At 31.6% G+C, this 12,492-nt stretch overlaps 1 protein-coding gene across 2 annotated transcripts; it reads right to left on the bottom strand.

Moving 5' to 3' along the window:
• Positions 1 to 2,242: 2,242 nt before the first annotated feature.
• LOC107878221 (probable beta-1,3-galactosyltransferase 2) lies at positions 2,243 to 6,730 on the bottom strand. 2 transcript variants are annotated; one of them, XM_016725142.2, is made up of 11 exons: positions 6,207 to 6,730; positions 5,383 to 5,482; positions 5,200 to 5,273; positions 4,864 to 5,075; positions 4,706 to 4,769; positions 4,005 to 4,077; positions 3,788 to 3,908; positions 3,532 to 3,619; positions 3,330 to 3,455; positions 3,098 to 3,207; positions 2,243 to 2,762 (listed from the first exon to the last, which is right to left on the bottom strand). In XM_016725142.2, the coding sequence occupies exons 1-11, from the start codon at positions 6,329 to 6,331 to the stop codon at positions 2,614 to 2,616; spliced, it is 1,242 nt and encodes a 413-aa protein (XP_016580628.1). In that variant the 5' UTR covers positions 6,332 to 6,730; the 3' UTR covers positions 2,243 to 2,613. The 2 variants fall into 2 exon arrangements, with proteins under 2 accessions (XP_016580628.1, XP_016580629.1); XM_016725143.2 differs by having other exon boundaries at positions 5,200 to 5,267; positions 6,207 to 6,646.
• Between the last annotated feature and the right edge of the window lie 5,762 nt (positions 6,731 to 12,492).

Below are 12,492 nucleotides of genomic sequence, written 5' to 3'. Positions count from 1 at the left end.
GGTTCCAATACTTTGGGATACAATTGGTGTTCCACTAGTTTTTCCCTAACCAAAATAACACATCGACAGGAAGATTTGTTCTTGTTTATATGTCCACAAAGAATGGGATGTAAAGCACAAACATATATACATATGCAACGCTGCTATTTTGGATCAGCTATTATCTCTCATTGTAGCATACACTATATAACCTTTGAGTTTTGTGCATAAATTTCTTCTACTGGTAGTCTTTGTGAAACTATAGAAAGAGTAAAATCATGTAATAGCAAGGGCATAGTTCTGTTTTTTCTTCAACATGTCCTCCCATAACAATAACTAACCTCGTTTGGATACACATTTTTTTTTATAAGAAAAGAAAATGGTTCAGTAATACATTATAGTCAATTATTCACTCCAATACTTTAAAGTTGTATTTTTCAAGTTGAACAAAAAAAATATTCTTAACAAAACTTCAACATTTTATCAAGAGAAATGCATGTCCAAATACATCTTCAATTTTCAAATATCATATTTTAATCAAACTTCAAATACTTTTTTATTTTACAAAATGAAAAATATATATTACCAAATTCATGTCCAAACGCCTTTTAAGATTACTGGTCCTGTTATTACAATAATAGTACGTATTATAAAAATGAGACTGAAACTGAAGCAACGTATTGAGTATTTTAAATTTATGCCTCTGCAACCACGTGAAATCCATTTTGCTCTTAGCTATTTTTGGCCCCTATTCTGTGAGTTTCACAAACATTTGGCTTTTAAATAGTAGAGACCAAATTGACACTTTAATCAAGCTTTGGGGACCGAATAAGTTATTTGCTCGATCTCATTTCTAAATCTCTTTGTTGAACAATGAAGGGAAAAGATAAATGACTCCGCTAGGTAAATTCGTTAAGTTGAAGTGATCATTTGAGGAATTAACTCTACATCTGAGAGAAAGTAAAATAAAAAAGAATTCTAAGTTACCTTGTTTGTTGAAAAATGTGAGGAAATTTAAATTGTACCGAGAAATTGCTCTCAGAAGTTGTAAACAAGGAGGTTAATAACATTAACGTTGTGCCTTTTACTTATTAACAGGATGCAAAATACCTGAAATTAAAATTACATCAAATTGAACTAGTATAGAGAACAGAATTTGCCACTACAAATTGCAAGATTATAAATGGACTTGCATTGTGTAGCAAAAAAGAAAGTAAAGGATGTAATTTGTAAATGATCCAGAAAGGCCTAAAGATAAATGTATGCCCCAAATTTTGGGATCCACACATAGCCAGGGACTGTTGACCGTTGCTAATATACATAAATTATACATTGATTATACACGATCACACATCTATCATACATGTATTATACATATATTATACATCCATTGGTTACTTTTATTTTAATCAATTGGATAGACGACTATTAAAGTTAATTCTTCCCAAATTTTACTGCAAACCCAAAATTATGAAGAAATTTGAAAAAATATATGTAACGAATACATCTATGATCTAAAAGCATCTACAATATATAAGAAATTATAAATTACAAATATGTGTATATTTATCAATTTGGTTTGACTATGTTTGATACCGAACTCAAATCAAATGTTACTATTTTTTAAATTTAATATCAAACCAAATCATATTAAGTTGATTTGACTCGACGTATTGATTTGGTTGGATCTTGTTTGGTTCGATCTTGCTATTTCATTTGAACACCCCTAGTCCACATGAAATGAAAAAGACTTCCCTGTTATTGATGACACCAATTTTCCTACTTCCATTCTAGCTACGAAACCAATTAATGCCATTGTTAAAGAATTTAGACATCATTCTCATTGATTTGACAAATGTGTCATATAATACATTTAAGAGTTACCTGCAAATGCAATAAAAGACTATTTTGAACTATTAGTTGTAACATCACCTAATACTGGTTAGTTGAGATATCACCTAATACTTTCTATTTAATAAATGGATCCCTTACCACAAATTCTTTGAGTGAATTATTGGCAAATATCATTCCTTAATGTATCTTGTTCAACTACTGTATAAATCTCCTTTACCAAGTAGCAACAAAGACAACAGTGAGGTTCGACCAAGCCTGGTTGTCAATCCCAATAGTAGAGACGAATTCGAGATTTGAACTTTATAGATTTTGAATTCTAAAACAGCGATCACAAGTTTCATTATGGTGCATTATTGGAATGAAATGTAATGTGATCAGCACATTTCAGCAAATAAAGAGGGTACAAAAATTGGGGAAAAGACAGCAAAAAAATGACTTGCATTTATTAAGAATTTCACAATCCAATGAACTATGACTTACATCTTAGCCTAGTGGTGGTAACACAAGAAAGAGTGGTGAGAGCCACTACTGCCTGCTTCTTTTGCAACGGCTTGGCAATCGTTCTTCTCTACAAAAACGGAGAACGTTTCCCAGCTAGGCCTCGGTACTCTTTTCTTTAGTCTTCCCTCCCTCTCTTCCCTGCTATGTCTTTCTCTCAATCCACTTCTCCCTTCGTGTGTATCATATGTATATCTGTACTCCCCCTAGCAATAAAATGAGAAATTTTGAATTAAAGCATCAATGCTATCTCCTTCCTGACTTTGGAAGAAAGGCATGTGCTCAGATTGCAGTTTTCCATAAAGCCTTCTCCCCTTCCCCACACCGCCTGTGGACCTCTTTTAACCTGTCAACGGACCTGCATATCCCGCTGCAGGTCCAGTCAAATGAAGCAACACAGACGTTGCCTGCCTGAGCTTTCCATTCACAATCTGCACCAAAAGTGTAATGCCTTCTATAAAATTTGATAATGGAAAGATGAAACTGAATTAACTAGATCAGATATGTGCACAATCACATTCCACATAAGAGAGTTTGATTCTTTTAGCAGATCAACGTGTAATGCATTTGTTATCACCAGAAAGGTGGGATTGTTTTACAGATTCAGATCTTGGAACTCAAACAGCTTTGTTAACGCCTTCATTTTATCAAATAGAAAACTTCTCAATGAACTTTCAAGCTTTTCACATGATTCTAATCTCTTAGACAACAGTTAGAGAGAGATAAAATCTTAAACAGTAGAACTCATAAAAGGAAAAAGCTTTACCTGGTGGAGTTCCACAACATAATCTGCGATCATCTATATGCTGCACGTCAAGTCCAATGAACCAAGCTCCCAGCGATACATCCTCATTGGCATACTTATGTAGTACATGCCTGCAAGCATCAAAAAGATTATGATCAGAATTTCAAAACAAAAGGGAAATATTCTACTTGGATGGTTTCATTTTTCAGTCCATATAATTAGAAAAAAAATACAAGTAAAGAAAATACTAAACTGGTTCACTGATATGTAGGAAGCCAGGTCCTTTGAAATGGCATATATTTGGCCCGTAGCATGACGAAAATACTTGTTTCCTGTCTCCCCAAACTTCCAATATTCTGGCTCATGATATCTTACTCCCCTGTTTAGTAGAAAGGACAAAGATGCTAAAGTAATGTTGATTAAAATTGAATTCACTGAGAAAATAAATTCCTTACTTCTGAGCTAGCACGGGGCCAGATTTCATGCACCCAATGTACACACGAGGCTTCTTACGATGCCTTGCCAGTGTTTCCGCCAGTGTACCTGACAATAGAAATATAAAATGAGTTTGATCTAGCAATGAAAACAAACTAGTCAGGGGGATATCACTCGCCAACGTGATGGATAGAACGGTATAAGATGAGAAAGTAAGATATATAAGATGAGAACGGTATTGCCAACGTAGAAGGAAAATGTCAGAAATTTAGTTACCTATATTTACATGGACATCATCGTCAACTTTGACATAATACTCTGCATCCCATAGCTTAACAGCAGTAGCAAAGTAAGTCTTTGTCTTGGCAGACAACTCTAGATAACCCTCGACATGATCCTGTTTAAAGACAGCAGAGTGATGTACCAACTTTTATTTATGAACACAATGTCATAAACTTACTACATATTGAGCTAAGTATAGATAGAGGATTACCAAGCGCAAGAAATCACCGTTCTTTCTGTCCTCAGCTTCAATAGCTCTGTCCAGAATGCCCCCTAATGTGGCACTGCATGACAAGTTTATAGTTTTGTTAGTCGGCTGATTAAAAGTCCATGCTGTTTTATACATCTGTAGAGAAGACCGCTAAACATTTGCAACTTCTTAAGTAATGACCAGCGGATGGAATGAAATTCAGTTAAAAATACTCGGACTCAAACTAAAAGAGGGACCTAGCCCAGAAGAATGCAGCATGTTGCACTATACATATGCTTAATTTCAGAGTATGTGTTAAATTCCTATCGTCAAGCCCCGATTTACTTGTTGTTCCCGCTTTGACAGAAATTAGTTCTAAAAAGTAAGTTAAGGCAGTATCAGTGGCCTATGGATACTGGTACATACACCCCAGTAGAATTTGTCTGATGTACCTTAAAGATCCCAGATACACAGTCCAGTATCAAATGTGTACTTAAAAGATCCTAATTTCATTAAGCTCGAATATAATTACCACCCATCAGAAAACTAAACCAAATGAATATCCCAGTTACATGGAAACTCCGGTACAGTGATCACACATCAGAAAATTAAATCAACACTTCAGACACAAGTTACAGTTCACTGAACTGCAGAACAGGACGAATGAAATACACGAGTAGCTGAACTTTTGATTAACAGATGCAAGATGAGTATACACCTACCCGTGACCAATGACAAAGCGCATGATGATTCCTTTCTCTTCTTCCAGTTTCTTTCTTTTCTCACCTACATAGGATATTATTAACAAGGTCAGATATCAGACAGAAGTACTGGCCGCTACAAGATGTGTTCATAAACTAAGCATGGGAATGGTCCATACCTTGTGGCATCCATGTAGCACGAACTGAATCCCTTCTTTTTCTGCTACTAAATGCGGTATTTATTCCAACCACCATAAAATATTTTCTCTTTTTAGGTGAATCGCCCTTGTAAATGTCTTCTGATATAGGAGCACCACTGAGAATCGACTCCTGAGCTGACTTTGCAACTGCCAATTCCATTTCCAAATTTGAAATTGTTTTGTCTAACGTCCTGTGTAAGATGTGCAGTCATTAGTCAGCGGTTACGGATGTAATTATCAGATCTCAATGTAACTTATATTCAAAACATACTAAACAATAACTGGAAACAAAAAATACTGTTGAGCAGAACTCACTGAAGAGCATGATGAGTCTTAGAATCTTCCCCGATAACATCTTTGGATACGAATTTTACATCTTTCTGCTGCAACTAAAACAACACAAGATTGAACTTAAGATATCATGAGTGTCAGAGGACTAAAAAAAATTGAGGCTTAATCCGGAGATTGGCGCTCAAAAACTAGGCTGGAAATACTCACAAATTTTGTATTGCAGCCTTCTGAAACTAAGTTGAGTCTTTCAGCTTCTACGTTAGTTGTTCTTGTAATACCGCCTTTTGTTTCTGGAACCGTCCACATTCTGCAACAACAAATACAAGTATTATTGTGCAATATCATTTTAAAAAAAAGTTAATATCCACAAAGAAAGATCATTATTCCATATAATATTTGCAAAATCAAAAAGAGTAGTGGTCCAATATCCTAGAATGCTCCAGTTCCCTTTTTTTCTCAAAATACCTAATCATCAGAATATTTATTATTTATAAATAGTTGAAGATTTCATGGTTCAAAATCTGAAACTTTCATTAATTCTGAAATGAGAGGGGGGGGAACTGTTGATAAAAGGATATTTGGACGCCTATTACATACAGTTCTGCAAAATCTCAACCAGAATGTCATTGCAGATCTAAACCTGTTTTTCCATTTTATTTTTCAAAGCTGCCATTATACAAAAAGGATAAAAATCAGACAGAAAACTCAGAAAATTCCACTGTTGATTTCTTATATGCACTAACACTCACAGTTATTATCTCAGAAAATTGTCGTCTTTTTCTTGATTCTAATTTTTTTAAACAAAGAAAGTGATTTACCAAGACAATAAAAAGACCATATGAGAAATCAACTCAAAATTTCAATAGTTAACAATAGAACAGCATCAAAGCGTAGAAACCAAGATTTTTTCCAAATAGGTAAAGCTATACAATATCATTCTTGAAATAACAAAAACCACCAGATTCATAATGGATGAATTAAGAAAAAGGAAATATACCAAAAATTAGTTGAATTTATATGAATTAATTTACCTGGCAGTAAAGAACATTCCAGCACAAAAACTAGCTATACAAAGAAAAAGAGTCCATTTTTGAGAAATAAAACTTTTTGAATTCCCTTCTACTCCTCCTCCACCTCCTCTATTCTTGAAAGACATTTCCAATCTTGTAATTATCAACAAAGCCAATCTACCTAACTACACACTGTGTGATCAAAAACCCATATGCTCAACACAAAAACTCAACAAAATCAAAAACACTCACAAAGCAAAAGTGGCTATAATTGCCAAATTTTGAATTCTTGGAACAAACTTTGAGGAAGATTTAGAGCTATATAGCTATAGCTATAAGAAAAGATGCTTAAAAAAGGATGCCTTGTTTACACTTCTAATTTGTTCCTTTCTTTTATCTTTTGCTTTCTTCTCTCTCTCTTGATATATACACATAAATATTAGTATGTGTAGATATAACTACTAGTAGTAGTACACTTTGCAGGGAAGGGACTTGGAACACAAGTGAGAGGAGACTTACTAACTGTCCCAGTTTCATGTACCAAATTTACCAAACGGTCCCTTGTCAGGACTATGGACCATTTTCCCTTTATTTTTTTAGATTGGGATCAGATTCTTAAATAACTGTCTGTAACAGTTTTTTTTTCCTACTGTGACATGAACACCCTTTTCTTCTTTTTAACTTTTCTTAAATTTGAATATATGCTCGACAGTTTTTTAATTATTTTTCATGTTGTGTTTGGTAGTCATGTTGCATGTTGATTAATTTGAATTCTTATAAAAAGTACTACTACTACTATAAAGGTAAAATAGTTTTTATCAAAAATGATTTTACAAAAAAATAAATTTAAAATATTTAATTAAGAATAGAAAAATATTTATCTCTCCATATAGATATGCTTTGACAGTATATTTCAGAGACAATAGTTGTATACAGGGGAATCAATACAGTGACGGATTAATGTATACAGAGATTAATGCATATTAATCTCTTGACATGTGTAAGCTCATTTGAGCTGAATTATTTTTCAAGCAGTTCTTAAAACTGAAAAAGAAAATTTTAGCCTATACTCCGGTGCAAGTAGTAGTTTTACGAAGGAATCAAATTCATGATTTAAAGTTTATCATTCAATGACAATTACATTTAGGATCAAATAGTTGATAAAAGTTCTAATACATAGGTTTTAGATCAAGTTTGTTGAATTCAAGTAAATTCCTAAATTACACTATAAATCCCCTTCTGTTTTTAGAAATATTTGTGCTGCATAAAAGCATAAAAGTTTATATATTTTGAAATAACTTCAGATATACACGTTTAATTTTATATGATTTTATTTGAATTTCAATTATATGTACTTGTATCAGTCATTTCATTAAAAAATCATGCATATATGGCTGGAGTTAGATTTGCCTAAACTTCTAACAAAAAACATTTGAACTTTAGTCATATGAATTTCAAATTTTGTCTGAAATAATTTAAAACTTTGTTAAATCTAAATTCATATCTTAAAAGGGGATGTTTGGCATCTACTGTTTTCTTTTATCTTAAAGGGATAAAAGATAATCAAGTTTCAACTTTGTTTCTCTTGTGAGCATTAATCTAGTAAACTTCCTTTTATGTACTTAGTTACCTTAATTCTTAAAAAGTGATTACTCTAATACATCACAATATATTTAATTTATTTTATAAACTACAATCTTGATGGTATCTAGACTAGAAAATAGTTACTTTGATTTAACTTTTCTTTTGTTTTTCTCTTTTGTGAATGTTTGGATTAGAGGCGGATTCAAGATTTTAAACTTGTGGATTTCAATAAAACAAATAAAGCTGAAAAAAATTAAATAAAAAAAAAAAACCTCCATACAGGTTCAAACTCATGACCAAGAGCATCATGACAAGCATCTCAAGTATGCTCCTCCTACCACTAAGCTATCCGATTATTTTGTTATGAGTTCCTACCTGTTAATATTTAAATTCATTGAGAATGTTAGGATCGAGAATCTCGAATAGTGCGGATTAAACAAAGTAATCAATTAAAGATAATAACAAAGACGATAATAATAATAAGTTGAGAAAAAAAGGAGGCACAAATTTAACGTGATTCGGTCAACTTGACCTACATCCATAACCAAAAGAAGGAGCAACTTTATTAAACACCAACGGAACAAAAGAGAGTATAAAGACACAAAAAAAATACAAAATTAAAGTAATTAAATACTCTTATATCCCAAATACCCAAGAGAATAACCTCACAAATATCACTCTAAAGAAAAGTTCACTCAAAATATTTTCCAACACAACTCTCTCACAAATACTCTCTACAAAGAAGAAAACAAACACAACTAAATCTTATCAAATGTTGGTGTTCTTCTCAAAATGGTGTGTTTATCAAAGTGAAAGAACTCTCTCCTATATATAGAGATGAAAATGGGCTTGTTGATGTTATCCATGATGTTAATGAAAGATGTAAATTCAACATTTGCATGTGAATGAGAGAAATTTACAATAAAATCTTTTGGTGGCAACTTTATTTGATAAATCCAAAAATAATCTTCCAAAAAAGTCATTGATAGCAACTTCATTTGACTAATTCAAAAATAATCTTCCAATAATCTTTTGTAGCAACTTTCTTTGATAAAGAAAGTGTGAATCAAAGAATAAACAAAGGCCATATTACAAAAAAAAAAAAAATTTAATATAATTATAAGCCTTACAGTAATAGATGGGTTCCTGCATACCGAATACCGTAGATCCGCCCTGGTTTGGATATGGTTTTGGAAAAAAAAATTCGAACACATATTTGTCAGTGTTTAGGCTTGGTCATTGTTTTGTTTTAAAGTGGAAAGCAAATCCATAGTGCTTTGTTTTTCTTTTTTACTAGTTCTATAAAAGATCAAAATCACTTTTCTTTGTTCTGGAAAATAATTGAAGTTAAATTTCTTGAAAACCATCTATTATTTTACAGAACAAACACCAAGCAAAACTATTTTTTTTTGTGATGTGTAGTGTGTATTTTTCAGTTTCAAAGTATCTTTTTTTAATGATTAATGACATACAACAAATATAGATTTCCTTGTCATCGAGATTATTCGATTTATAATAATATTGTCCTTTTAAATGTGAGAAAGAATACAGAAATTACCTACTCTGATAGCAACATAAAATTCATTATTAATTAATAAATTAAATTAATCTTTCTATAGAAACCAATTGGACTTGCCGTATAATTCTCGTTATTAAATATTTTTAAAACCATTTATATCTATTGGGATACTTTTGGTTACAAGCTTATTAAAAAAATTGAATTAAATGTCTAGCATAAAGATGTAACCCATCATTGATTATATAATACGAAGAGTTGTTAACCAAACAAAAGATTTTCATATATGCTACAAAAATTACTCCAATAAAGAGGTTGACTAGTTGTGGTCCTTTTAGTAGAGAAACTATAATAATCCATGAATGTGAGCCTGGTCACAATAATTGGAATATGTACCAAAAAGAAGTAGTTAATCCCTTTTCATGCATAAAATTATTATTTGTATTTAAAATTATCAAAAACAAGAAGGGGAAATTATATAGTCACGTAATTCATGCTCCAATTCCAATTAATTTGGTATTGCACATGAATGTATTTGATTTATCTTCAAAAAGCAATAGTTCTCAATGTTTCTTGAGCTAAAACGATTATTAAAATGTGATGAGAGGAGCATACATAAGAGGATTCAAGTTTCAAATTCCACTAATTGAAGTACTTCACCTTTTTCCTTTTTTGGGAGGGGGTAGCTATAGTCTAGTAGTCCAATTCACTGACTTTTTGACCAAAAAATGATTTTTTTTCATTGGAGTCCCGATTAATTCAAAATCATGCATTGCAGAGCCCATTATGAAGTACCGTCCCAATAGAATTTTCTGTATACCCAAGGCTCGAATATGAAATATTTGATTAAGGGTGGAGCAGTTTCAACACTGCACCACAACTCATGCCGATGACCAAAAAATGGTTAAATAGGATAGTACAAGTATTAAGTGCTTATTATATACATTTACTCTGGGTTGACAAATTCAATGAAGCTATATACCGCGTTACATTTTCAAAGTCGATACAATATGGTCTAAATGGCTAGTTGTTCTTCTAATATAAATAACTCGGTTGACTCCATTACTGCATGTACTTTTTATAATTGACTTCAAAAATAAACAGCAAAAATAAAAAAAAATAAAAAAGGAGCCACTTATTGGTTGTTATTATTACAAAGGAGAAAATGTTCAATTGTGGTTATTGTGCATTTTGGCTGAAGTAAAATCGAAGGCACGGGATCGATAAAATCTATATATTTTTTTATGATGTATATACTTTTTTATGTACGTTAGATTTGAAACTGTCAATTTTTCCCATTTAATTATAATAAGTGATCAAAAAAATTCTTTTCCTCACAATTCACAAACACACCCACAAAAACAAAGAAGAAATTCCTCATGCATGACTGTAATATTTATACCACACCTGCCGGAATAATTATTTCATATAAGGGGGGGGGGGGGGGGGGAAGGGGAAAACAAAGTCTTCTTCATATGATCGCATGTGGTGCTCTATTTGGTCATCTAACTCAACAACTTTTTTTCTTTTAAAACTATATATTCTCCAAATTAGCCATTATTGGGCCCTTATGATTTATCATAATTTGACTAAATATGAAGACCGATATAAATTATGTAATTAACTTAAATCGTTTTCAATGCATGATCTTTAATGTAAAGTGAAGCTAATGAAAATAATACTCCTACTAAATGAAAACTCGTCGAGAATTAAAACTATTAAGGTATATGTTTCCGCTTTCCTTGTAAATCTTGTAAATAAAGTAATAAAAAAATCATTAAATTCCTCCCCACCTCTCCCTCCCTCCTTTTTTCTTTAAAAAAGAAAAGTAAGAAAAAAGAAAAAAGAAAATAAGTTCATCAAGTTACGCTCGATTGAAAATAATAAGTCCATTCAATTACGCTGGATTGATAAATTAAAATCTCAACTTTAAAATTAAAGGTTAGATCGCTATATGTTTATAGAAAGAGATTTACTTTGTATAAAGCAAATATCATATAAATTGGAATCCGGAGCAATCCCCTAGAGTACTAGTAGGAAAAATGAAATATATTTTCAGCTATTTCATATGTAACTAGCACTATTCATAGCTTATTTCACTTTCTTTTTGACTAATCATGGGCTCTGACCAATTTCTACTTACCTCAATTAATTTTGTATGAGATATTTACTATTTTTCATCATATTTCATTATATTATATAACTTTCTCAATTAAAGTTTAAAACAAATAAAAAAAAATCATTTTATGTTTCAAATAATAGTGTTTGCCTTGCTAAAATTTAAATATGTACACTTTATTTCCTCTCTTAAATAGATTAATCTGATTTCTCTCATCCATAAATATATTAATTATGATATTTTTATCGTGTCATTTTAGTTGACCATCAGCATACACCTTGGACAAAAAGAGTACAGGCTTGAGACACGATTGGATTCTTATTTTCTAAGAATTTTTTTTTATTTTCTTATATAATTGGATTCAATTGTACCAAGTTCTTCATAGTCCTCGCATACATAAAACTAAAAAGAAAATATCTTCGAACAAAAAATGTCAAAATAAATAAATAAAAGAAAAAAAAAAGGATAGAACACGTGAGAATGGATCTAGAAGTGGGACACGTGGCCCATGACTATTGGAGTCCACTTAGCTCAGAGGACCTTACTTTGTTAATTGATCAGGTAACAGCCTCCATTCTGTCCCACGTGGAAGCTGCAAAAGCCTGGGGTCCACCTCACGAGCTCTCTGACACGTGTCATTATTTTGTAATTCTATCTCGATAGCCTAATGATTATTTTGTGGACAACAACCGCAAATGGGCCTTCCCGTTCAGTGTCAAAACTGACTTTTAAAACACTACTTTTATCGAGGGAAAAATTCTTTTGGCCATTATTTTTTTATCGTAATAGAAAAAGTTAGGTTTACATTATAAATTAATTAATTTTTTAATATTTTTTATTTTATATGAAAATTTATTTGAGAAAAAACTCAGAAGATTATATAAGTTTTTTTATAATTATAGTCAGATTTGAACAAAAAGAATTATAGTCATTTAACACTTCTCTTGATCCCCCGCTTTTAAGTCTCAATACTTATTTCGTCTTTCCCGTCTTCTATTCCCATAATATAGTTTTAAATTTTAACCGATACAAATTTCCTTTTTTGTAATTATGATGTTCAAATTAAATTTTACATATATTTATTACCT

Source organism: Capsicum annuum, chromosome 7 (assembly GCF_002878395.1).
Source record: "Capsicum annuum cultivar UCD-10X-F1 chromosome 7, UCD10Xv1.1, whole genome shotgun sequence".
In the NCBI taxonomy this organism is placed as follows: domain Eukaryota; kingdom Viridiplantae; phylum Streptophyta; class Magnoliopsida; order Solanales; family Solanaceae; genus Capsicum; species Capsicum annuum.
The sequence above is the reverse complement of the archived record's forward strand: the minus strand, read 5'-3'. Positions and strand labels throughout refer to the sequence as shown.

Coding starts and splice junctions, on each gene's coding strand:
- LOC107878221 (XM_016725142.2), bottom strand. CDS start 6,331: ATGTCTTTCAAGAATAGAGGAGGTGGAGGAGGAGTAGAAGGGAATTCA. Junction 5,274..5,382: donor AAGGCTGCAATACAAAATTT/GTGAGTATTTCC, acceptor GTGTTGTTTTAG/TTGCAGCAGAAAGATGTAAA. Junction 3,909..4,004: donor ACGGTGATTTCTTGCGCTTG/GTAATCCTCTAT, acceptor GTCTTTAAACAG/GATCATGTCGAGGGTTATCT.